Source organism: Coniosporium apollinis (genome assembly GCF_000281105.1).
Source record: "Coniosporium apollinis CBS 100218 chromosome Unknown supercont1.17, whole genome shotgun sequence".
In the NCBI taxonomy this organism is placed as follows: Eukaryota; Fungi; Ascomycota; class Dothideomycetes; genus Coniosporium; species Coniosporium apollinis.
This window is the reverse complement of record NW_006913279.1, coordinates 145,795-170,301: the sequence shown is the minus strand read 5'-3', so window position 1 is coordinate 170,301 and position 24,507 is coordinate 145,795. Positions and strand designations below refer to the sequence as shown.

The following is a 24,507-nucleotide window of genomic DNA, read 5'->3' as shown; positions in this document are numbered from 1 at the left end:
ACCCAGTGTACATTACGGGATTTAGGGGCAAAGAAGCCGCAAAAGCAACAGGTGATCTTGGTAACGAAAGCAAGCTAGCTTCAATCCATATTGTATTGTCCGCTGGACACCTGGCACAGGTAGCCGCGTGAGAGCCAGCAAGAACCAGCTTCGCACTTGGATTCATCCCGGTGGCGCCCATGCTCTTAGGCTAGGGTTGCTGTCCGTTATTGGCCCCTCGGTGATCTGGCGGAAGGCCGCGAGTTTCTTCTTGTATTCGAAGCCAGACATCGAACAAAAGCCTCTTCCAGGACTAATCCTGGACCATAAGATGCTCTGCCTCTCAGCTCACGCCGGAGAAGATTCTAATAACTACGCAGTGAGTGATACTCGAGCTTGATTGTGGAAAGGTTCGACCAGTATTGAACCGCACCCCACCCCTCCTAAAAAAGATGGTGGATCTTGCGAATGAACGAGCGGGAACATATGGGTTGAGAGTGATGAGGCCGAATGGTTGTCGAAGAATATGAGAATGCTGAGGCCGAAAGGAAGGAGAATCACGTTACACTGCTTGAGGTGGTGAGACGGAACAGCCGCTCCGGACCGCGATGCCTCGCAGACTGGGGGCCGTACTGTACCTGCATAAGGTAGGTATGTTTCACTTGACCAGCATGATAGCTTCGTTGCAAAGTACGCACCCCATACGAGAGGAACCTGCACGGCTTTTACCAACGTCGCTCTGCCTCAAGATGCGGAGCTGGTCTGAGGTTCAAATGGCTCTAAAGGTTAGCGGCGTTTTGAGTGGCTTACCAGGGTTCGTTGCACATCAGGGAGCACTGCCTCAGGTTACCGAACTGCCTAACCTTAGCAAACACTCAATTTAAGGGTGTCCATCAATCGAAGGCATACGGTTACTGTTGCACCCGACGCATCGAACCCGTCTAACAAACAGCATGTGGGTCTGTTGTCCACGCCCCCCACGGCTTCTCTTCCTGCGATGCGCCGACAGCTGTCAGCTCGGATAGAATGATTGCCGGGCTGAACGCCGCCGACCTGCGAGAGCACTTGGAGCCGCTGTGTACCACGCTGTTTCCAAAGGCTGACCTTTCAGGCAGGACCATCTGTTATCTCCTGCATGCGGTCCTGTTCTACATTTCCACGCGAACCAGCTGCAGATTAGCCTTAACCTTTTCTGTCCCCGCGTTGCTTAGACCAAACAGCCTTTCTCACAGGCTGTGCAGTTCTTCAGGTCCTGGAGGCTGTGCAATACACTAGCTTCATGCCCTTCAAGATCTCGTGATTGTTCAGCGCCCATTCCGTCGTTGCTATCCATAGAAGGCATCTCAGCTTGAGCTCTACCTCGCGCATTGACAGTCGCTCGTTCATGCTCAGGCACCAACCCTCCGCTCGCTTGTTCGTTGCGTTATTCGAGTGCAGTTCACGTTCTGCGAGACATTCGAGACTAGACAATACAGGAAGCATTACGGACACGCCGGAGCGCGTGCTTTCAGCACCAGCGCTCAATCATGGAGAGTTATCCGTCCGCCCTCCGCGTTAATTCACCGGCTATCGAGAGACGAAGCCCACTTCTACAAACAAGATCCGCGCCTTCGCGACGGCAACCGACATCTCAGGTTCGATTGTCTCAGCTTTTCCCGAATCGCCAGCCTTCGGTGCCTTCCGCCGCAGATTCACGTCCTGAGTCTCAACACCGGTATTCGTATCCAGCGCAGCACCCGCCGGCCGCGGAGCCCATGTTCAAGATTTCACAAGCACCTTCTCCACCGACCTTCTCAGAGCCTACATCGTACCAGCCGATCGCCGAATCGTTCGACAACCCGCATTCGCCGTCAATCGCTAGACCGTCCCGAAGTCGAAGTATACTGAGCCAATTTGGGTCTTTGCGCTCGTCGCAACCATCTAAGCAGTCAAGATATGGACGTCTTAGAGACGAAGAAGAGGAGTCAAGAAAAGACGGCGCACAAAAGCGGCTGCCAGATGTTGAAGAGCACGGAGATGATGAGAGCATTGACTTCGATGTCACTGGCTTTGAGGGGCCTATTGCCTGGCGAATCGCATCGCCACGGACACGCGCAGATAGTGAGGGCACGGATGATTGGGAACATGGCGGACTGGCCGCGGAATACAACAGGCTCGAGTCGCGAAGAATGCCTAGAAAACTTGGAGGTGGCATGGAAAGTGTACTTGACGCGCCTTTTCTTGGGCGGTCAGACGTTGAAGAGATCACACAGCACAGAGGCTCCTCAGCACCAAACCCTCATGTCCGAGAGAACGCGCAGAAAGTCGCAGAGAAAAAGGGCCAGATCTTGGCCGTGTCAGAGGAACCGGTCATTGACATCAGTAGTTTTGGAGGTGCCGAATACGAGTCACGTAACGCGCTCAACGCCTTTGCTCAGGGCTCAAACGGTGAAGCGAACAAGAGCTATTATTTTCCGCCTGACTTAGACATGCCGTCTTGGCGTCCAGCCTCCATGCATTGGTCCTATATCTCAGTACTCGTCTTCATTGCCATTGCTCTGGCCGGTTTGCAAGAGTTCCTCTGTCAAGTCTCGATGCAGAGGGCAAAGGAGGATCCGCCATCAGGGCTACTAACGTTCAAACGACCTGTTGAACTTTCTCTATTGGACTATTTCTTGTACAAATATGCTCCAATCATCGTCCTTGTCAGCTACGGTGTGCTCTGGCAGGCTGTGGATTACGACATCAAGCGGCTTGAGCCGTACTATCAGTTGTCGAAGAGGACTGGGGCAACGGCAGCGGAGTCGCTGAACGTCGACTACTTGACATTCTGGTCATGGCTTGCGCCGCTCAAAGCCTTACGATTTAGGCATTGGGCTGTGGCATACTCTTCAGTTGGAACACTGCTTGCTGGAGGTCTGGTGCCAATCTTGCAGTCAGCATCTGTAAAACTTTACCCAGAAATGGAAGATCGCCGCCTGGACGAAGACAAGTTCGTTCGCATCAATCCGGCCTGGTCCCGCCCCCTGTCGGTTGCGTTAGTCATGGTTGCCATTTGCGGAGTGCTGCTATTGTTCCAGCTTCGACGAAAGAGTGGTCTGCTGAGCAACCCCAAGGGAATTGCTGGCATCGCGGCCATGGCAACCCGCAGCCACATCCTGCATGACTTTCGCGGACTTGATACAGCCAGTCATCAGGCGATCCACAAGCAGCTTAAGAAACGCCGCTATATTCTACATAAGAGCTCATTGTGGCAGGGCGAGTACATCCGACAGGCTAGCAGGACCGACACTATTGCACCCAAGAAGCCGGAGAACCCCCATCCACTCACACTGACGCTCAAAGCTGGCGTTCCGTACATAATTTTCATGTTCCTCTTTTTGGTCGCCATTCCCGTCCTGATGTTCGTCCCAAATGCGAACATTGTCACCAAAACTCTTCCCTTCCTCCTCACCGCTATCGCAACGTGCATCAAATTCTTCTGGAACACTATCGACTGCAACGTCCGTATGATCGAACCCTTCTACGTCCTTTCTCGGCGCCACGCTCCGGCCCGCACACTCACACTCGACTATACGGGCACCATGCCTGGCTGGCTCGCTATTAAAGCCCTCTTCAACGGGCACTTTCTTGTCGCGCTCGTCGCCCTTGGCGCAATCTTAACCGAGGTCCTCACCGTCTGCGTCTCATCCTTCAATGTTGACGGCAAGAAGTTCTTCGTGGTGGACTTCGTTGACGGCGACGACAAGACTGAGGGCGACCATGCCAGCTCCGATGAGACCTTCATATCCTTTTGGGTCTCTTTCGGCCTTGCTTTCATCACCCTTCTATATCTGATCTCCGTAGCCTCACTTGTGTACGCTTGTCGGCGGCACCCGTTCCTGCCGCGTCAGCCAGGCACCATTGCCTCAGTCCTGGCCTTTATCCATCAGAGCAAGATGCTGCTGGCGTTCGTAAATACGGAGCGGATGGATAGCAGGCAGATGACGAAGCATATAGAGAAGCTGGGGAAGACTTACGCGCTGGGCTGGTTTAGGGGCAGGGATGGGGAAGATCACTGCGGCGTTGATGAGGAAGAGATCTTGAGCGAGTATAAGCATGGGGTCGATTGGACGAAAGGGAGGTTGCTTGGGGGGCATATCGGAACCTGGGACCACTACTAATCTAGAGAATCTATGTTGCGGGTCTAGTACGTATTGGATACGCGTGTTTTTCGCGATAGGCACTGTAAAGTGTCATCGGCGGACGATGTACCCTCGACGATCCGGATCTGTATATGTAGATGTGTACTTACGTTTTTGGATCGTCCATTGGTGTTGGCATTTGCGTTTATTGGTTAGTACTGTGATTAAGTACGGGACACCGGGTTACGAGCACTTGCGCATCGCATGTAATTGTGGTTGGCTGGAGAAGATATATAGATCAGCTGTGTAATGTAGAATGCCCACTTAGCCGATATTTACTCCAGCTTTGAAGTCCGCGAACGCTTCAGCTATTGGGCCTGGGTTTCCAGTACTTAACATGGTGTGGATAACCAATGCGACTTCAAAACAACCGCCACGGAAGGGCTACCGCTCTTGCACCGAGTGCGCAGCAGATCCGCTTGGTGCGAACATCTCCCTCTTGCCGACGCGCTCCCATCCCGAACATGTCTCTCCACCGCCGCTCCAGCCTCATAGCCACATCGATTCCAACGAAGTCAACTCTGCTGGAGGGTGCGCCGTTCGAGCCCCCTGGCCGGCAATTCAGGCATCGCACGAAGCCGCATCTCCCGATTTCACCCCACACACCGAATCAGCGCTACGAGTTTTCCGACTGCACCGTTTGCTACCCAGCTGGTCAGCAAACATCCCTTACCAAGGATTCTCCCAGCGCGAGAAGATATCCCATTCGCCATACAGCACGTCAGAACTCACCACCAACCAGTCCATTCCCTCATCCACTCCCCTCCCATCAATAGCGCTACACGCTACGATACTCCAATTCCGGTCCCTCAGCTCGCCCAGCTTGAGCTTCTCGCTGATCTCCCCTGCCCCCTTCGCCCCTGGCTGATCCTGCTTGTTGGCAAAAACAAGCAGTGCCGCGTCCCTAAGCTCTTCCTCCCCCAGCATCGCCGCCAGTTCCTCGGCCGCGGTGCCTAACCGCTCAACATCCGTACTATCGATGACGAAGACGACGGCAGCGGTATTGGCGTAGTAGCACCGCCAGTACGGCCGTATGGACGTCTGCCCCCCTAGATCCCACACGGCGAAGCGCAGGTTCTTGTACTCGACGGACTCGACGTTGAAGCCGATAGTCGGGATTGTGGTTACCACTTCGCCGATCTTCAAGCGGTAGAGGAGGGTGGTTTTGCCGGCATTGTCGAGGCCGAGGATCAGGATTCGGATCTCTTTCTTTGACCAGAAGATGTTGAGGAGGCTCGACATGCGCGACCAGGATACACCCATGGTGAGGGTTGCGGCGCGAGCGCCTGTGCGAAGTTGGGGGCGTCGATGTGAGGCAGGAGGTGGTGGCGGGGGAGTAAAGCTGCGGTTTGGGCAACGCTGGTTGCTGGGCGATTTGGAACTTGCGGATCTGACTGTTCGTTGAGGCGCTGAGGATCGAGTGTGGGGATTCTTGTAGGAAGGAGAGGCTTCTTGAACTATCACTCGGAGATCACTGGGGATGTCTAGAAACTAAACTAGCTGACAGGTGTCGGCATACGAGAAGGCAGGGACCGAGATACAAAGCTAGAACGGCCCTAACAGGCAGGATCCGTCCCCACTGGTCCGGCTTACAACTTCCGCCCCATGAGCGGCGGGAACAATGCGGCTCCGCAGCGGACGTCCGTCGGAGCTGCAACCTTGAGACGACCATCTTAGCGGCCCGTACCTTGATAGAAGCGCACGTCTTCACTGACTACACTGAAAACCTCTTACCCTTCCCACTCCTTACTACCTTATCACAGTACTGCTCCTCCTGGCGGTCTGCAGTCATCATCACGCTCCAACATGCCTGGGAAACGATCAAATAGGGCCATCGCCCGAGACGAAGGTGCTATCCATTGAACGAAGCTTGAAGTAATACACTAATGCTGACGGCTCCAGGTCTCGAGCGAACTGACAACAACCTCGACCTTACGACATGGCCTCAGGTCAATATGATCAATCAGAAGAACTACTACACGTTCGTGGTACCTTCCCTCCCTCAGCTATAGCGCATCTCCGTCGTCCTTCCCAATTCCCGACAGCGTCCCCTTCAGCTGGCTCATGCCATGTAGAGCGCTCGCGGCTTCGAGCAAGCATGGCGTGCATGACAGCATGGCGTGAGGGTATCTTCTGTCACTGTTCGTTTGTAGCTCGCCGAGAGATATCTTCCCGTTCTGATTCGGTGAGCGACAGCGAATACCTCAAGCGCGACGACCAATACTACGCATATCGTATCCAACATGAGGAAGACACGAATCGCATGGTACGCGAGGCAAGAGACCGCGACCGAGCCCTTGCGCACTCCAATCTTAACAATGGCACACCCGCAGAGCCTGGTCTCGTGGACGAGGACGATGTAGGCGCTGCCGCGTCCTTGCAAGATGCACGCGACTTCTCTAAAATTATCGTCATCCACCCGGGTAGTCAGAACCTCCGCATTGGCTTCGCAAGTGATGCGCTTCCCAAGACTATACCTATGGTCATTGCGCGGAAAGCAAGGGAGAACGAGTCAGAAGAGGGCGGAGGCGAGCCGAAGCCGAAGAGGATTAAGTTGGACAACAAGGTGCTGGCTGAGTCCGAGAAGTGGTTCGGCGACGATGTCAGTGTCAAGCGCGCATACAGCAAGAAGCGTGAGCTGATTATGTTTTACAGTGGGCGCGCGAGTATGCCGCAATGTCCGTGGAGCTCAAGCAGACAATGCGAAATCACAGGATCCGATTGATGCCAAATTCGAAGGAGATGGTAGTCCACTACAACAAGAAGAAGGTCCACGAGACAATTACCGAGCACAACGATCCACACCGCATAGAGTGGACCGAACTGCCACCAGATCCCAGAAAAGCTCCAGACTACTTTATTGGACAAGAGGCTCTACGGATACCAGAGAAGTCAAACCCAAGATACAAGCTATTTTGGCCTTTGCGACATGGCTGGCTCAACGAGAAGGATTACGCAAGCAAGAACCTCTTGTTGCAGGACTTTGCCGTTATACTCGAGCAAGCGATCAAGCAACAGCTCGGCCTAACACGGCGGAGAGACTGGGCTCAGTATAGCTGTGTATTTGTGATACCTGACCTGTATGATCGGAATTACGTCACCTCAGTACTCGAGATCCTGATGCGCGACCTTGGCTTCGGTCGATGCTGCTTTCAGCAGGAGAGCTTAGCCGCAACCTTTGGCGCAGGATACTCTTCCTCGTGCATCGTCGATGTAGGGGCGCAGAAAACCTCGATCTGCTGCGTCGAGGAAGGTATGTGCGCAGACAACTCGCGTATCAACCTGAAGTTTGGCGGAACGGATGTCACTGAAACCTTCATCAAAATGCTGCTCTTTGACCATTTCCCTTATGCAGACATGAATCTCAAGCGCAGGTACGACTTTCTGCTGGCCGAGGAGCTGAAGCAGAAGTTCTGCACGGTGCAAGAGATGGATATAACCGTGCAGCTGTACGAGTTTCACTTGAGAGCTGCGGGGCAAGACACAAGAAGATACACGTTCAAGACATACGATGAGACAATGCTTGCGCCCATGGTAAGCCTTTCTGTTTCTTGTAATGATGTGAAACTGGTGGGGCTGATTGGGATTCTACAGGGTCTCTTCCAACCGACGATCTTTGACAACTCAGAAAAGCTGGCTGGACGGCGTAAGCTGTTCGGTCGCTCTTACGACATCTACGACGGTTCGCCAAACGACCCTCGCTCCGCCGCTCAAGACGCTGTGCTTCAATGGGCATCTGGCCAAGACCCATCCGTGAGCAACGGCACAACATCAGAAACGCCAATCGCATCACTTGTCCTTTCAACCCCGAGCAGACAACTACCCTTCCAGAACCTCAGCCACCTCACCGAGGGCGAAGGAACGCCACGGTCTTCCGAAGCAGGTTCGCCCGGCCCAGAGGACACGCCTCAACCCGGCCGAGACTCCCCTGCCATCGGTGGCGAAGACCGTCCGACTATCAGCTTCCACGACCCAGTCGTAGAGAAGATCAAGGAGGCCGAAGCTCGCGATACCATCCTCCCCATCATGCCGCTCGACACTGCGATCCTCACCTCCATCACCCAAGCAGCTCGGGGCGACGACCGCAAGATGCGCGAATTCCTCGGCGGCATCATGGTCATTGGCGGCGGCTCCAAGATATTGGGGTTTAACAACTTTTTGGAGGAGAGGCTGAGGGATATGACGCCGGCGCTATCGAAGGAGATTTTTATCGGTTCGCCTCCGCGGGAGTTGGATCCGCAGGTCGTGGTGTGGAAGGGGGCAAGTGTGTTTGGGAAGTTGAGTGGGAGTGGGAACGATAGTTGGATTGGGAGGGAGGAGTGGGACTTCTTTGGGAGTAGGGTGCTCATGCAGAGGTGTCAGTTTCTGTGGTAGAGGTGGGTCAATCTGGCTCAGTTCGAACAGAATGCATGATCCCGCACAGTAAAAGTCGGGCACAGCATACCGGTCTCGGAAGACCTGACTTGGAAAACTGCTCTGCAAGGACTACACTCAAAGGTACTAGAACAGCACTCTTCGAAACGAAAGTGACTCCATACTGTTAACCCGCTTCGGCATTTCCTCCATCCTCCAATACGGTCGAAAGACTTTGAAAGTTCCGCATCAAGCACTCTTTTCTCCGGAACTACACTGAGCCTCCGGCATCATCCACATGACCTCCCAAATATGACCTGCATCACAGCGTATCAGCCTCTCTCATTCTGTGTCTCTTTCGCCTGCCACCATAACCTGTGCGCAGTAACCAAGCATTCTATTTTCCGGGACCGCATTCTCCACGTTCCTTAGCCTCCTCCGCTGCCTCAGGATCCATCGGAGCCTCTTCGGCCATCCACATAACCTCCCAAACATGACCTACATCACATTGCATGAGCTTTCCTCGTTCCGTGTCTTGCACTCACCATCACAACCCGTGTGCGAACAACAAGCAAAAAGATACAAGCCAAAGGAAGCAACCACTTACCGTCCAAGTCCTCGAAGCTCCTCCCGTACATGTAGCCCTCATCCTTCTTGAACCCGACGTCCACGCCTCCACCAGCCTTCCCGGCCTTCTCGACCATCTCATCCACGGCCTCCCTACTCGGCCTGGATAGACAGAAGAGGCACTCGGTGTGCGTCTTTGCGGCAGTGGCTTTGCGTCCAGCGGGCAGGAAGCTGGCGAAGGAGCTGGGGGTGTGCAGCATGACCCAGATGGAGTCGGAGATGACCATGCCGGCGGCGTCTGGAGAGCTGAAGACGGTGTTCTGGCGGAAGCCGAGGGCGGTGTAGAAGGCGATGCTGGCCTCGAGGTCGGCGACGGGGAGGTTGAGGAAGATCATTTGGTTGTGGTTGGCCATTGTTTGCGATTGTGCAAAGGTGTTAAGAGATGTGGGAAATGAAGTGTGGGATAGACTTGTGTACTGGATGTCTGAGATTTTGTGCGAAGAAACCGCTCTTACTTATACTTACTTCTACTGCTTTCACGGGCAACGTCGCTCGTGAATCGGCTCGTTTGCAATACGAGGTTTTGCATGCAAAAAGCAGAAGAGCAGTAAGCCACTTCGCGTGCACGCGTCTCACCTGAGAGGGTCTTGGCCGCGATATCAGGTGAGAGCGCGATGATCACTTTAGGCAGCAATTCCACTCAGGCGCTTATTGGGCGACAGCAGGATTGATGCCTGTGAGGCCTGGCTTGCTGACATCTTGGCCTGAGTCATCCAGTCATGCCAGTGAAAGAGCTCCAACTTTGAGCTTGCTCGGCTCGTATCTCTGGTGCGGGGCTGTCTTGGCAGGTGTGCATCTTCGAGGCGCTCGAGAATCGTTCGACACGAGACTTCTCATTCCTCGGCGGATATTCGACATGTTCGGCCACGTTCCTCGATATCAGAGTACGTCTGTATTGCGCTGCAGGAGAAGCATTGCCGTTGGTCTAGGTGCCCTCAAGAAGGGATTAATTGTGTGCGGTCGAGTATGACAGGTCGCACGGTTCGTTTAGTCTTAGCTTCTTTGTCGCATTCTTTCAAACGGAGAACTATCTCGCAAACTTCGGAACTACCGTTATAGAGTATTGCATGGCCGTTTCCAGTCATAAGTCATTTCTGTTTCGTCGAACATGGGCTGCGAAGCGCCGAGACTCCAAGGTACCTCAGTACTCGTCATCGCCAGGGACGCTTCGGAAGGGGCGAGGTGAGACAGATGACGGCGTTGTTTTGTAAGTTGGTGCGACTGGATCTCCTGATTCTCGCAGTCTTTTGCAATTTTACACGAGCCGTTGCTCAGACCCATCATGTGAAGAACAATTCCATGGTTGTCCCTGTCCAAGGAAATTGGATGAGGTCTCGCTGCATCGGACGCTGTCAGTGGCTGCTGTGGCTGACCGCTGTGGCTGCGAAGCCGGGTGCGTCATGCGAGCCAACAAGCGACGCTAATGGCTCCCATGGCTCCCGGCGCGGCTCAAGCTCATCTCAAAATCCGGTTGTGAGATTCAGCGTTGGGCCACTTTCTGATGTTGATCGGCCTGCTGGGCTCATTTCGAGCCCCATGCGCTTCCTAAACAGGGTTTGGTGTCGCCGCAACGGCAGTGACGTTGGCGCTGCCAAACGTCAGATCCATGTCGGATCGCGGCTAGCTTCCAAGATTTCCATGTACCAAATTCATGGCAGGAGGAACCACATGCGAACACAGACCTGCGTCACTGCTATCAAACTGCTAGATAAAATCTCTCCTTAACGGCGGCGTGTTCCCTTCCTCAGTCCAGCAACCATCACTTCTTCTTCAGCCAGCAACTCTCCTCCCTCCGTGCTTCTTCTACCCACCTGCAACTCTCTTTCCTCGGCTTCGCTTTCACGCGTTTGATCAACCGCAATGGCCAAGAAAGCCGGAGCCGCTCTGAAGAGCATCCTGACCCTCCACTATGTCCTCGCGTTCTGCTGCGCTGCCATCGTCATGGGCATCTTCTCCTACTTCCTTGCGACACTCGCCAAGCGTAACGACCCCATCTCCAACAAATGGAACGCTGTCACCGGCATGTCGGGTGCCGCCGTCATCTACCTCATCTTCGCCATTCTCTTGACTGCCTTCATTGGCGGCATCAGTTTCCTCGGCTACCTCGCCGTCCTCCTTAATCTCCTCTTCTGCGGCGCCTTCATCGCCATTGCCGTGCTCACACGCGATGGCACGCGCAGGTGCAACAGCACCGTTCCCACGCCATTAGGCACTGGCAACGGCTTGGCTTGCAGACTGAACAAGACGGTCTTCATTGTCTCGATCATCGCAGCGTAAGTTGACCCACACGTTGCATCAAATATGCCCTCTAACTCTCTATCCAGTGTCCTCTTACTCCTCGCCGCCGTCGCCCAGCTGCTCCTTGTCCGCCAGCATAAGAAGGAGAAGGCCTTTGGCCCGTCTCCCACCAACGGCTACACCTCTGGCACCAGCAAGCCCAAGTTCTGGCAGCGCAAGCCCAAGACAACTCCCGTCCACGACACCGAGATGTCTGCTGGAACCGGCAGCCTCGGCGTGCCCCACCCCAACGTCCGACCATCGCACGACACCGGCTACACCGGCTCCACGATGTCTCCTGCCGGCGCTTACGAGTCAACGCCAAAGCACTCAGTCGCTCATGACGTCCCGCACAAACCTGCCGTGCACAACGACGGCCACCGCACTGGCGCGCACCCGGCTGGTCTCATGCCTGGACATGGCGCCGGGCACAACGTTGGGCATGCTCAAGTCACGCCCAACATCCCGCCAGCGATCGACCACGGCGGGTACCATGTTGACCCTACCCCGTCGGGAATCAACCACAACCACCCGTACGCACTGGACGCTCCTCGCGGCACGGTGGCTACCAACTACTAAACGAGTTGCTTGCTGCGGGCCGGGACATCGAAGTTGCTTGAGCGCGGAGTGTGGGATTGATTTATGCTTGCTTCTCAGATTGTGTATGATACCAAAATCTGCAGCTCCAGCAGGAGTTGTGGCATTTGATTAGCGTTCTCGTTTGTTTCAGCGATATCACGGCATGAGCTTTGCGTCTGGCTAAGCTACGAAGCGTAATTAGAGTAATTGTTAATCACGACTTAATCTTCGACTGATTCTTCAGCTGCAATGTCGTGATAGGGTGCCGTAACCATCTTGATGGATTGACACGTTGACTGTTTTTTATTCTAGCAGGAACTGCTAATTAGATTCGGTTAACCATCTTTCTCATTTCTTCAGTAAATGAAGTTTTAATGCTTGTTCCTTCTCGCACGGTGTCTGACAATAATAGAGTGTTTTGGCGTCGAGGTCCTTTTCTCCTTACCAAGAATGCTCGGTCGTCTCTTCGCTTCCATCGTTCATTCGCCATCCGCACCTACCTCACCATGCCAATTCTTCCCAACCCCCCTTCACGCTTCGCCTCCCCTCCTCACATCGCTCACGCCCCACTCCTCACATACACATCATCCCTCCTCCACCCAACCGGCACCCGCTCCCCGGTACCACACCCTTCCCACCCGACCTCACACCTCACCAATCTGGGCGCACACGCCATGCCCTCAGCCACGTCGCGCGGGTACAGGTACTCCCAGGGCTGCTGCGGCGCCGTCCCGGGGACCGTCTGGTCGCAGGTCAGGAACGTGGACGCCGAGGTGCAGAGGAAGGTTCCTGGGGCGCAGGGGAGGTAGAGCGAGGGGTCGCCGGTTGCGTAGGGGGGTGTTTCTTGCGAGGGGGGAGGGGGGCTTGATGGCTGAGGCGGCGATGCTGGGGGAGGATTTGAGGCTGGTGGAGACGGCGGTGGCGCTGCAGAGGAGGACTCGGCTCCTCGGACCGCGGTGGACAGCGTCGTCGGCGTCGGCGTTGGAGTTGTGGTTGTGGTTGTTGTGGGGGGACAGCTCGTCGTTGTCTCCGTGACCATACCGGCTCCTTGCATCGTTTCCGCGAACTGGGCTTGCGGCGACGGTGTGGGTGCTTTCCAGCGGTATTGGCCGTCGTCGTATTGTGGAGCAGTTGTACTGATAGGAGCGTTCTCGTAGGACGTCGGATCTGCGTAGTGGTGGTCGTCGGCGGTAGGGCTCGCTGACTGTTCCGCCAGAACCAGCAGATACGAGCTGTCTGTGTTCGAAGACGATCCGCTGCCGTCGCAGTCTCCGGGCGTGGGTGGTGAGGCGCTGCTCATGCCGTCGCCGTAGAGCACATCAGGTCCGGGATTCGGGAACACGGCATTCTGCCGCGCTGCTGCTACGCAGCCTGTGCCGGCAATATTGGCTCTCCAAAGATTCGGCAGTGTGTTGATCCCTTCCAGCGAGCTAGCAAGCTGTGCATTGCTGTTCACGATCTGGACGGCAGCGCAGTTCATGTAGAACTCGCGGTTCCCCTCGTAGTTGAACCAAGTCCAGGCGAAGAGGGCTGTTCCGTCGGGTGCGGAGTAGGGTACGGTGAAGTTGTAGGATTGCTGCTTCGGGCAGCCGCCGATCATTGACTTGATGACTTTGAAGGTCGCGCCGTTATCGTAGGAGAGCGCGAGCTGGCAAGAGCCGCCGAGATGGAAGGCGCTGCCCGAGAGCGACATCTGGTATGTGCCTCCGGCTTGGTAGGTAGCTGTCGTCCGGAGCGGGCTGTCGTATTGATAGCCTTTGCAAGGGTAGTTCGATCCGTCGGTTTTAAGTGGTGCAACATAGTCGTAGTCTTTAAGTGAGGATGCGGTGTTCGGATCTAGTGGACTTCGAAGGGGGTAGGGGTTGCTCATTTGCATGTGTGCCCGGGTCGGAAGAGAGTGGAGTCCAAGTGTGTACAAGAAAAAGAACAACATTGTCCTAGGCATGGTCGTCATGGTCGTTATCTCCATCGTCCGAAATGATCCGCGGATCTCAGATGGCGGACAATGTCCTCGTTCATATACCGAGCAAGGAGGGCTGGTGGCCACCTAGACTGGGATGGATTGCTTATGCACTGCCATCTTGAGGATTGTGCAGTCAAACCCTTGAAGGTCGAGACTCTGGCGTGGCGATGCTGGAGCAGGAATTTACACTTGTGTCAATATGAACAATAGACTCGCTTGTGAACAACCAAAATGGCAGGGCCTCGGTGAAGCGGCTGAGCCCGCAAGGGTGGAGCATTTTTCGCGTGACTTTTCACTTTGTGGAATGAGAGAACGCGTGAAAGCGAAAATGGATGACAACCCTTTCATCTAACGCATTCTCATTGCTTCAGATGCGGCGCAACCTGTATGGCGTTCAGAATCTCCTCAAGCTCCTCATCAGTTTCCTCGTCCTCCTCCCTCCGTCTCCGCTCCTCCTCCTCGACCTTGCCTCTGATGAACTTCCGCTGCCTCAACCGCGCCTTCTTGCCCCAGTCCGCCGGCTTCGGCTCTTCTTCGCCTTCGCTGTCGCTGTCTACGCCGGGTATCTCGATCTTCTTGCCGCCTCGTAGTGCTCTGATGGCATCTTGTGACTTCGGATCGAGGCCTGCGAGATCCACCTCCTTTTCATGTTCACGTGCCTGCAGCTTTGCACCGAGCTTCATGAGGTAGGGGCGGATGAGAGCGTATGCGCCGACCTAGTTGAACAGTGAGCCGTTGGAGACGGAGACTGGTTATGGAGAAGAGGCACGCACAATAACGACCAGTCTGATCCACTTCTCTGGGGTCATCTTCATGACTATAGCATGACACAGTTAGCCAGGGCTGGCGAATTGTTTGGGGAGATCCTCACAGCCTGAGTGCACGCCATTCTCAAAGTTGCTCCATAGCTGTGTTGCGACTTCCATCGGGCTCTGTGCGCCGGAGGGGGCTGCTGGCGCCTGTTGTTGCGACATTGCGGGTGATGGTGTGCGTGGTGTTCTGAGAGCAGCTTGGAGGACAGGCAGGACAGGTTTATCTAGCCTTGAGTGTGCCGCTGCGCGCTTTTTAAATATATCACTCTTGCTCTCGACCGAGTATCCCACGCTTCCCGCAAACCCAACCCCGGAAATCCCGCATCCCGATGATCTTCCGGACCGCGAATTCGCGCATCGCGTCGGCGCGTCTTCCCGCAACCTCGTTGCCTCACCACCTTAACCCCACCAACACCCCCACTACAAGCTCTAATGGCCCTCCCCGACGATGATGCTGCGCAAAGGGAAGAGGTTCGGCCGCCTTTTAATACACCGCCCGGTGCTCTAAGCTCTAGCTAAGCTGCTTGTATAGCAACTCAAGTCCGCGCTCTGGTACTCCCTCGGCCAGTACATTGACGATGAATGCCTACGCCAGAACTGGAACGTGACGCCCCAATTCATCGGCGCGCTGACCGAGATGGTGTTTGCGCAGATAGGTGCGACCCTCCTCGTCCTTTCACCCACGCCTTCGCTTTACTCTGCAACAGTTGCTGCTCCCGAAATCTCCTACAGAGACGTCGCAAGAGATGTCACAGAAGCTTCAAAAAGAAGGCAAATGAGCCAGGCTGACCAAACCCCCTCACAGCAACAACAGCGAAAGACCTTGAGACCTTCGCCGCCCATGCCGGCCGCACTACTATCAACACGAGCGACGTGCTGCTCCTCGCACGCCGGAACGACGGCCTAGAGAGCGTCCTCAAGACGTTCGTCGACGAACACCGGGCTGCGAATGGTACCAGCGGCGGCGGAGCTGGTGCACCGCGCGCAAGAGCCGCAGCTCCTAGCACCAGAGGAAAGAGCGTACGGGGGCGTGGGCGTGGGCGAGGGCGGGGGAAGTCATGAGGACGGGAAAGGGAGGCGTCTGGCGGAGGGGTGCTGCGCCGTGAAAGGTGTTCAGGGTTTTAGAACAGCTGGGGCGATGCAGGAGTCTGGATGGTATGGCGTTGGGAACGAAGCTGAAGAGGCTTGCCGGACTGGCGTTCGGTGGATTGGGTTACGACGATGGGCACGACATGGTCACGGCAACTGGATGTGTATCATTCGGTGTCTCAGGCCTATGGGACCAGGTGATTATTGCAAGTGTTTGAGCGTCGACCATTCGGGGTTTGGCGCGCGTTGTTGTTGGAATCCACTGCGTATTCGGTGGGTAGAGAGGTGCTGGAGGCACAGGAAAGGGGACTATGTGTAAGCTTGAATCTTGGATCTTATATGCGGAGCTGCTGGACTCGCATGTGAAATCCGCCGTGTTGATTCAATATATACCGAAAGATTCTATGCTCATGCTTGGACAATGCCGCTCACGCCCGAGCTGTATTTCTTCCTGTGGCCCCAACCAAAGATGACCTATCACCGGCGTGGGTCGCTAACGCCTCACTTGATGAGCCCAGTTGACGTCCCTGATGGAAGCACTGTTGACAATGTACCGGCCACGAGATGGCTAACAGGTTCATGCCACTCTTTCAGACTCTTCCCAGCTCATGCAGCGCGTGAAGCACCGGCAAGATCGTACTCGAGCTTTGTCGTACACACCTCAGATCGTGAGGGCAAGCCTGTCAGTTGCTATGCCACTGATGGCCCGGTAACCTTGCCATCGTGGTGATTGTTGACGTAACTTCTACTGAGGACCTCATGGAGGCGGCAAGGCGAAGCGATTACCATGTTCCGCACCAGACAAAGCTCTGACAGGCTGATGCTACTGGTCAGAGGATAGAACTCCGAAGCTGGACGCACGCCTTCTGCCGACTTTGCCCAAGCCTCGACGTCAAAATCATGGGTTTGTTTCCATGGCATGAAAAGTGCCAGGAAGTCCTCTGTTGATCGCTCTGTGCGAATAGAATATAAAGAAGAAAGGAAGATAAACGTGATCTTCTGTAAAGCCTTGACCTCTTCCGGGCTCAATCTCACCGGTTCGAGCACCTCCGAGCGTACCTCGTGTGGTACCCACTCATCAAGGTCCCAATCAATGCTGCAGCTTTTGCCGAGATGTCGTTCGTTTTGGGCGCAGTCTGATTCCTTCTTAGGATTCGCGAGACCATGCCAAAAATCTCGCTTAGGTAATCGCATTGTGCCTTTTGCATATCGGGTTTACTCTGATAGACATGCCTCACTGCCGCTTGGAAGCTAGAAATACAAGCGCCGATGTGAAATACCAAGCTCTTCTTCAACTATGGTTGCACTATCGGTTAAGGCTCTCAACTCATCTTGACAATAGGCGTCCCGAGCGTGGAGCAAGTTCTGCAGTCTAGTTTGGGATTCTAGATCCGATTTTGGTTGAGCCTCTACATAGTAGCGCCCGGGATCCGCACAAGCTGCTTGCAAAGCCCTTATGGCGTCAGATCCGGTAACGCAAGTCTGCGCGTCTTGCGAGTAGCGGACTTGAAGCACTTGTGGAAGACGAAGGATACGCAGCCGCTCCATGTGAGAGAGTCTTGGTGCTTGCGCAGCAGGCTTTGGCGCGGTGTCCTTGATAATTCTCAAGAAATTATTAGCGCAACTGCCAACAAGACCTTGGGACGAAGTACCTAAGGCGACTTGCTTTGGCACCCATAACAGACTTGCACTCAGCCCAGGACGGCGGATGCCAGGCGGGGCCTCAGCCTCGACTCCGGGCGCCGGAATGGCTTCATGGTGTGCATCGAAGCGCTCGTTCTGATGCAGTGACGGGGCTACAGAATACCTCCGAAGCCGCGCGCTCAGAATTCGCATTCAGACCCCCTTTCATCAAAGACGAACAGCGCTGTTTCAGTAACCTCAAAAGATTCACGGGAAAACGCATCTTTTAGATAGCAGGAGAGCAAATCGACATGCGAATATCCTTCAGAATGAAATTCTAGGTGAGTCTGTTGTCCGCCCGGCTATAGATGCATAGCATGTGTGCTAGATGTCATGGAAGGCGCTTTCGGGACACCGAGTATTGTTGAGGAAATATGCGAGTTGGCACAGTAAATTGTACAACCTGGGTCAAGAAAGAGTTGGACACCCGATCGCCATACTGAGAACCCATACACAAAACAGAGGGTGTAATTTTGTCATGTCCCTGACGAGCACGGGTGAGATTGCTGCGTGGTGGATCGAGATAAGATGACTTCTCGTGATACAGAGCGATGTAAAGAGAAGTGTGCCTTTGACGAACGTTCGCCCCAAGTACAAGACCCGTGGACGTAAGATGTCGTGTACAGATATGTATAGCATACCTCCAGCACATTTTAAGACGTATGAGAAGGGTTACCCCCCTTTGGGGTGCAGGTCTCAATTGGTGCAGCTGCACTCTACACGGCGTTGGAGAACGCGTCGGCGACGGAGGAGCCGCCTCCGGTGTAGACTTCGTGCTTCATTTTTTATAACCATCTTTGACAATGCTTTGCAGCCAGCTGGCTCTAGACAGCGTGATGGTGGATTTGTGCAGGCAACAGCTTGCGCCTCTAAGTCTGGTGATCAGAAAGGGGAGGGTTCACGATATAGTTCTTGATAGCGCCGGCTCCCGTTCGGACCCAAACCCTTACATTCTATCCTCTAAAGCACGGTACGAGCTTGATACGGCATTCCGCGTACCACATCTCTAGGTTGGGAATTTGGGAGCGCCAGACCATTCAGGCTTTCATTACCAGGTACGACTCATGTGTACCGAGACCCTATACCGCAAACAACACCACCAATCCGTTGCCGACGTCCTAGCATGTCCATGATCATCAATGCCATTAAACAAGCCCCCAATCATGCTGCCCGTAAACATATTCCCAAACACCCGAAACACCTCTTCAGGATTTCCCATTCCCCCAATTGCCCCTCCCCGCACTTCAACCCTCACCCTTCTACACCCGCCGCCACCGCCGCCACCGCCGCCACCATCACCTCTCACCACCCAATTCCTCCACCCCCCACCATAAACTTAATCCCCCCTCACCATACTCTCCACCAAATCCCCCAACGGTCCCCAAAAGTCCTTCCCTGTCGCCAATCCATGCTCATCAACAAACAGCACATAGTGCTTGAAGCTAGTATTCAGGTGCGGTTCCAGGCCCAGCGCGACGACGACCGGGTAGTGGTGGCAGTAGATGTGGGCGTAGACGCGGTAGAGGCGCTTGAAGATCTGGCGGAGGAGGGTTGGGAAGGATTTCGGGAAGGGGACGCCTGTGTGAGGGGTGTCAGGAGGGGCTGGGTTGGTGGAGAGGAGGAGAGGGTGGGAGGAAGGGGTTTGGGGGTGAAGCGGGAAGGGAGGGAATGGGCGACATACCTATGCGGCTAGGAAACATCTGCTCGTTGTCGATGTTGCTCTGGACCCATGCCATGAGGTGCTCAATATACTGGGGCGCGGGCATCTTGGTTGGGCGCTTGAAGTTTTCGTTGTCTTGCCATAGGTACTCGAACCTAAACAAACTGTCAGAACGAAACCTCTCCTTGCTGGAAAAGAACTGTGACGGAAACAGGACGGTAACATACTCATCCGTCGCTTTCATCTCCGGACAGCTCTGCGGCGAGCAAAACTCCGTGATTGAGCCATAGAGGAGGTTGATCTGGTTGTAAAAGTCGACGACTTCCCGGTCCCTCTCGTTAGCCATGTCTTCATAATCTCATTTCTCATATCGCACCACCTCCTCCCTTCGTTCCGTGTGAGGGAGTCCAAACCCACCATTGACAGCCAACCACTCCCCCAGGTCCTCTCCCTCCGGCAACAAGACCGCCTTCCGCAGACTCCCACTCCCCAGCGTCGCCTCCGCGAACTGCTTCAGCTGCCAGCTGCTGGTGCCCCTGTTCGACTTCTGCGGCTTGAAGGGCGCGCGTGTTCGCGCATTTCTGTGAGGCGAAGAGAGGCGTGTCAGTATGTCATCTATGCCGTGGCCGAGGCCCTCGTGAGCAATTGCCGCGGTGGGGAGTGCGGTTGAGGGCGGGTTATCGACAGAGGATGAAGGAGGGCAGGAAGGAGGTGCAGGGTTGAGGAAGGCAGAGGATTTGCGCAAGCCGCTGTGTTGCTGCTTCTGCTGCATGTCGCCATCCCTCTCCCGCCGCCCTTCCCCCTTCTCCTGTATCTGCTCCTCCGTCTTCTTCTCCCCATCCGCTCGCGGTCTGTGTGCTTGACGTGGTTGCTGCCGCTGTGCCCTCCGCTGGCTCAGGTTGCTTCGCAGCATGCGCTGTACCGGACTCGCATACGCAGCCTGCGGCCTCATGACCGTCTGGCCCATATATTGGCCATCGCCCAGCAGGCCTCCACCGAGCCCAAAATGGCCCAGGTGGATACACGAGCCGGATTCAGCGAGGGTGAAGACAGGTGGAAGGGGTTTTGGAGCCGAGGGGAACATTGTGTGGTGGGGTGAATGTTGTGCTTGTGGAGACTGCGCGGGTGGATGGCGGGCGGTATTGGGAGGAGGAGATATGGGAGACGAACATTGTTGTTATGAAGGAGGTCATGTTTGGAGCTCGGCGGAGGAGCTATATGCGAACGTAGGATGCGGGATCGCTGGTGGGCTGAGTGTAGCTGTGGACTGCGTTCCTCTGGTTAGCGGGGTGATTTTGTGGGAGAGTGGAATGTACTGTCTCTGTATGGCCTTACAGGAATTAGAGGTATTGCGATTCGAAGACTGGGCAAGGGGCTTGCAATGAGCGACAGAAGGGAAGGGGACCCTATTGGAGCTTCTAAAGCGGACAGGTGTTACTGGTATGGTTGTGTGATTTGATGTTGGTGGGCTGTTCGAGCTTGGATTTCTGTCGCAGAAGGTAAACAGTGCTTAGTCATAGTCCGTCGCTGTGGGCCAAATGCGGGAGAAGTATCATGATGAGATAACACTGCGGTTTTTTGGAGCAAAACAAGCTCAAATGATTACTTCGTCTAGGGTCTAGGGTCTAGAGTCTAGGATCTACAATCGTCTATCTCGAATTCATCGCGAAGAGGCGCGACATGCCCCGTGGGCGTATCAAAAGGGGTTACAAGAAGAATAATGCGTCCACCAGCTCCAGGCTCATGCTGTACAATCTAAAGCAGAACGGCGCGTGCACCCCCCAAAGCCGCGAGCATCTATACCTACGCCTCCTTACCCATCAAGCTGCGCCTCAAGCTCATCCGTGTTCGACATTGCCGAGTCGTTGCTCTTCATGCGCTCGAGCTGATCCGACACGTAATGGGCGACTTGCTGATCCTCCTCCGCCTTCCTCTTCAGCGCATCGGCGTCCAGGTAGCCGATGGAGTTGGTGCGCTTGTACTTGGACTTGCTGGGCTCGGCCTCTTCATCGTCGATGGCGCTGCCGTTCGCGTCGCCGTTGGTGGAGTCGTTCCAGTCGCTGCGCACGCCGATCGAGCGGGATGTGGATGAGCGGCGGAGGCGTGCCGGGTTTCGGGGCTTGCCGCGCGTGAAGACGTCGTCGAAGTAGTGGGAGGCGGCTGAGGAGGGCGTGCGAGGTGTTTGCGGGAGACGGCACGTGACACTTGAAACGAAGATTAGCACTGATCACGTCGAGACAAATTGTAAATGATTGCAAATGAGACTTACCCAGTGTCATGGATGATCTTGGCAATCAGACCGGTCCATCCGCACTGATGGCTGGCACCAAGACCGCGTCCGGTGTCACCATCAAAGAACTCATGGTACCACATGTAGTCTTTCCAGTTCGGGTCGTAGTCGAGCATCTCATTGCCGTCATTGATGGCCCTGCGCCCATCGTCACCGCGTACGAAAAGATGCTGCAAACGGTGCTGGATCTCCTCCGCGACGTGACCCAAGTGCATAGTGTCACCAGAGCCAGTGGGGCACTCAACCTGCAGACTGTTGCCGTAAAACATGTAGAAGCGCAGAAGTGATTCGACGAGGAGGAAGTTGACAGCGATCCAAATCGGACCGCGCCAGTTGCTGTTTCCGCCGAAAAGGCCGCTGTCGGAATCGCCTGGTACATAGCTGACCTGGAACTTCTGGCCATTGACGTCCATGGAGTAGGGATGGTCTTTGTGGAACTTCGACAGCGAACGGATGCCATGATCTGCGAGGAACTCGTCTTCATCAAGCATCCTCTTGAGGATCTTCCTCAGACGGTCTTCGTTGACGAGTGACAACAACATCCTGTTTCCCTTGCCGCGACGCTTCATGTTGGCGATGTTTCGCCCGGCCACGTCGTGCCGGTTCTCGATGAACCACTCAACACGCCTTTTAAAGGCTGGGAGCTTGTCGATGACCTCGGGCTCGAGTGTCAGGGTGGCGTAAAGGGGAATGAGACCGACGAGTGACCTGACGGGCATCTGTTGGCTCCAAGGACCGCCCCATGAGATGGCATCGTAATAGAAACCATCCTCCTCATTCCACAAAGACTTCTCCTCGCCGCCTTGGCGGTACTGCATGGCATCGCTGATCAAAATGAAGTGCTCGAAGAACTTGGATGCAATGTCTTCATAGATACGACGATGCTTGGCGAGTTCCAGCGAGATGTTCAGCATGCAAAGGGAGTAGAAGCCCATCCAGCCGGTGCTGTCAGCCTGTTCGAGAACACCGCCAGTTGGCAGGGGATCGGAGCGATTGAAAAGGCCGATGTTGTCGAGACCCAAGAAACCACCTTCAAACACGTTCTTGCCGTCAAAATCCTTGCGGTTCACCCACCAGGTGAAGTTGAGCAAGAGCTTCTGGAAGACACGCTCAAGAAAGTCCAAATCCTCTCTACCGTACATCTTGCGCTCGATCTTGAAGGTGCGGAACACAGACCAAGCGTGGACAGGGGGGTTGACGTCTCCAAAGTTCCACTCGTAAGCCGGCAGCTGGCCATTGGGATGCATGTACCACTCCCTGGTGAACAGGTCGAGCTGCTTCTTAGCGAAGTCAGGATCGATCATCGCCAAGGGTATGCAGTGGAAGGCACTATCCCACGCGGCGAAGAAGGGATACTCCCACGAGTCTGGCATGGACAGGATGTCGTCAAGGTGCATGTGCTTCCAGTGCTTGTTGCGGATGTTTTTCCTGTCTGGCGGAGGGGGTGGCATGCCAGGGTCTCCGTTGGCCCACTGATCCCAGATGAAGTTGTAGTACTGCTTGCACCAGAGCATGCCTGAGAAAGCTTGACGCTGAATGTTCCTCAGATCGTCGGCCATCGGCAAGGGGCTGATGCGCCAGTAGAATTCGTCGGCTTCCGCCCTCCTTTGCTCCATGATGTCGTCGAAAAGCTCCTCGTCGACGAAGCCTTCGTACCTCCGAGACAGTCGGAAACGGACAACGGCGCACTCGCCAGGAGCAACACCCTCACCCTCGTCGAAGGCGTACCACGCAGCGCTCTTGGTGCCCTGGTTCCTGGGATTAACTGCGTTCTTCTTACCGTCGACAATGTAGCTGTGGAAGGCGTCCTTGACATAGGGCGTCTTGTTCTCGCCCCATCCAAGGTTCTTGTAATTGGTGTCATTGTCGGTGAACAGAAGTTGGGGCTGGACATCTTGACCACTCCTGCCGATGCCTGGAGACGGAGACAGTTCGATATACCTCTCGCCGAGTTTGGAGTGGCTCGTCAGGGCAGTTGTAGGTGCAATCTTCCGTATCGAAGGCTTCTGCTTCGGGTCCTCACGACCCCATGCCCAAGAGTTCCTGAACCAGACATGAGGCACGATGTGCAAGGGAGCCGGCTCCGGGCCGCGATTGTAGGCCGTGACTCGGAAGAGAAGCTCCTCCTCATCGTCCGCCTCCTTCGCCGTCTCGATGAAGATATCCCAGTATCGGTCGTCGTCGAATATGCCGGTGTCAACCAGGTTGTACTCTTTGTCAAGCTTGCCGCGTCTGGCGTTCTCTTTGATGAGGTCTTCGTAGGGGAACTTTCGCTGAGGATATTTGTAGAGGTACTTCATGTAGGAATGCTGCGCAAAGGGTAAGTGGCAGATCAAAGTATTGCAAGCTGGGGAGACGGACCGTTGGGACATTGTCGAGGTGGAAATGGCATTCCTTGAGTGACTCGCCGTGGTTGCCCTGCGGGTTCGAGAGACCAAACAGCCGCTCCTTTAAGAAATCACTGTGCGCAGTCAGTCGAGAATCCGCAGCTGGCGACAGTAGTGAACAAACTCTTTCTCGTTCCAGAAGGCGAAAGCGACGTTCTGGATGCCATGAGTGTCGGACACGCCGGCGATGCCGTCCTCGCCCCAGCGGTAGGCTCTTGATCGGGCGTGATCGTGAGAGAAATCTGGAGGTGAATCAACACGAGTCGAGTGAGTAGCATAAACGGCACTTACGACTCCATGCATCTCCGTCGTGTCTGGAGGTTGGTTTGTTAGCAGCGGTCGAGTCCGTTCCTTGGTATAACAACTTACGAGTAATCCTCGCGCACTAGGTAACTGTTAGCACATGACACTGGCGGACGGGATGAAAGACGGGGAGGTGTTTACCTGTTGCCCACTGCCTCTCAGCAACGTATGATCCCCATTTCTTCCAGTACCGCTTGCGCTCCCGGTCTTCTTTCAGACGCTGCTCCTCTTGGCTGAGGTAATCCTGGTTCTCGACGAGGACCATATTGCCGGTCTGGTGTTGCAAGGTTCAATGACACGGCCTGGGTATCGACAGAAAGCCGCAAACGGGTTGAGCACCGA

At 55.0% G+C, this 24,507-nt stretch overlaps 10 protein-coding genes across 10 annotated transcripts; 4 read left to right on the top strand and 6 right to left on the bottom strand.

Annotated features, from left to right (window-relative positions):
* Positions 1-1,733: 1,733 nt before the first annotated feature.
* W97_04007 (uncharacterized protein) lies at positions 1,734-4,121 on the top strand (the record flags this gene model as incomplete). The annotated part of the gene is made up of 1 exon (XM_007781901.1): positions 1,734-4,121. The coding sequence occupies one exon, from the start codon at positions 1,734-1,736 to the stop codon at positions 4,119-4,121; it is 2,388 nt and encodes a 795-aa protein (XP_007780091.1).
* A 690-nt stretch (positions 4,122-4,811) lies between these two features.
* Positions 4,812-5,405, bottom strand: W97_04006 (ADP-ribosylation factor-like 1; the record flags this gene model as incomplete). The annotated part of the gene is made up of 1 exon (XM_007781900.1): positions 4,812-5,405. The coding sequence occupies one exon, from the start codon at positions 5,403-5,405 to the stop codon at positions 4,812-4,814; it is 594 nt and encodes a 197-aa protein (XP_007780090.1).
* A 543-nt stretch (positions 5,406-5,948) lies between these two features.
* W97_04005 (uncharacterized protein) lies at positions 5,949-8,516 on the top strand (the record flags this gene model as incomplete). The annotated part of the gene is made up of 5 exons (XM_007781899.1): positions 5,949-5,991; positions 6,045-6,123; positions 6,339-6,744; positions 6,798-7,676; positions 7,737-8,516. 5 exons carry the CDS (start codon positions 5,949-5,951, stop codon positions 8,514-8,516), a joined length of 2,187 nt encoding a protein of 728 aa, XP_007780089.1.
* Positions 8,517-8,892: 376 nt separating this feature from the next.
* Positions 8,893-9,475, bottom strand: W97_04004 (uncharacterized protein; the record flags this gene model as incomplete). Its single annotated transcript, XM_007781898.1, has 2 exons — positions 8,893-8,993; positions 9,103-9,475. 2 exons carry the CDS (start codon positions 9,473-9,475, stop codon positions 8,893-8,895), a joined length of 474 nt encoding a protein of 157 aa, XP_007780088.1.
* A 1,507-nt stretch (positions 9,476-10,982) lies between these two features.
* W97_04003 (uncharacterized protein) lies at positions 10,983-11,978 on the top strand (the record flags this gene model as incomplete). The annotated part of the gene is made up of 2 exons (XM_007781897.1): positions 10,983-11,395; positions 11,447-11,978. The coding sequence occupies 2 exons, from the start codon at positions 10,983-10,985 to the stop codon at positions 11,976-11,978; spliced, it is 945 nt and encodes a 314-aa protein (XP_007780087.1).
* Positions 11,979-12,537: 559 nt separating this feature from the next.
* Positions 12,538-13,854, bottom strand: W97_04002 (uncharacterized protein; the record flags this gene model as incomplete). Its single annotated transcript, XM_007781896.1, has 1 exon — positions 12,538-13,854. One exon carries the CDS (start codon positions 13,852-13,854, stop codon positions 12,538-12,540), a length of 1,317 nt encoding a protein of 438 aa, XP_007780086.1.
* A 446-nt stretch (positions 13,855-14,300) lies between these two features.
* W97_04001 (uncharacterized protein) lies at positions 14,301-14,915 on the bottom strand (the record flags this gene model as incomplete). The annotated part of the gene is made up of 3 exons (XM_007781895.1): positions 14,301-14,657; positions 14,715-14,758; positions 14,813-14,915. 3 exons carry the CDS (start codon positions 14,913-14,915, stop codon positions 14,301-14,303), a joined length of 504 nt encoding a protein of 167 aa, XP_007780085.1.
* A 270-nt stretch (positions 14,916-15,185) lies between these two features.
* On the top strand, positions 15,186-15,815 carry W97_04000 (uncharacterized protein; the record flags this gene model as incomplete). The annotated part of the gene is made up of 3 exons (XM_007781894.1): positions 15,186-15,224; positions 15,286-15,409; positions 15,559-15,815. The coding sequence occupies 3 exons, from the start codon at positions 15,186-15,188 to the stop codon at positions 15,813-15,815; spliced, it is 420 nt and encodes a 139-aa protein (XP_007780084.1).
* A 3,046-nt stretch (positions 15,816-18,861) lies between these two features.
* W97_03999 (uncharacterized protein) lies at positions 18,862-20,269 on the bottom strand (the record flags this gene model as incomplete). The annotated part of the gene is made up of 4 exons (XM_007781893.1): positions 18,862-19,103; positions 19,207-19,340; positions 19,413-19,506; positions 19,603-20,269. The coding sequence occupies 4 exons, from the start codon at positions 20,267-20,269 to the stop codon at positions 18,862-18,864; spliced, it is 1,137 nt and encodes a 378-aa protein (XP_007780083.1).
* A 729-nt stretch (positions 20,270-20,998) lies between these two features.
* W97_03998 (uncharacterized protein) lies at positions 20,999-24,430 on the bottom strand (the record flags this gene model as incomplete). Its single annotated transcript, XM_007781892.1, has 7 exons — positions 20,999-21,389; positions 21,455-23,784; positions 23,837-23,936; positions 23,987-24,104; positions 24,154-24,176; positions 24,232-24,247; positions 24,307-24,430. 7 exons carry the CDS (start codon positions 24,428-24,430, stop codon positions 20,999-21,001), a joined length of 3,102 nt encoding a protein of 1,033 aa, XP_007780082.1.
* Positions 24,431-24,507: the final 77 nt, after the last annotated feature.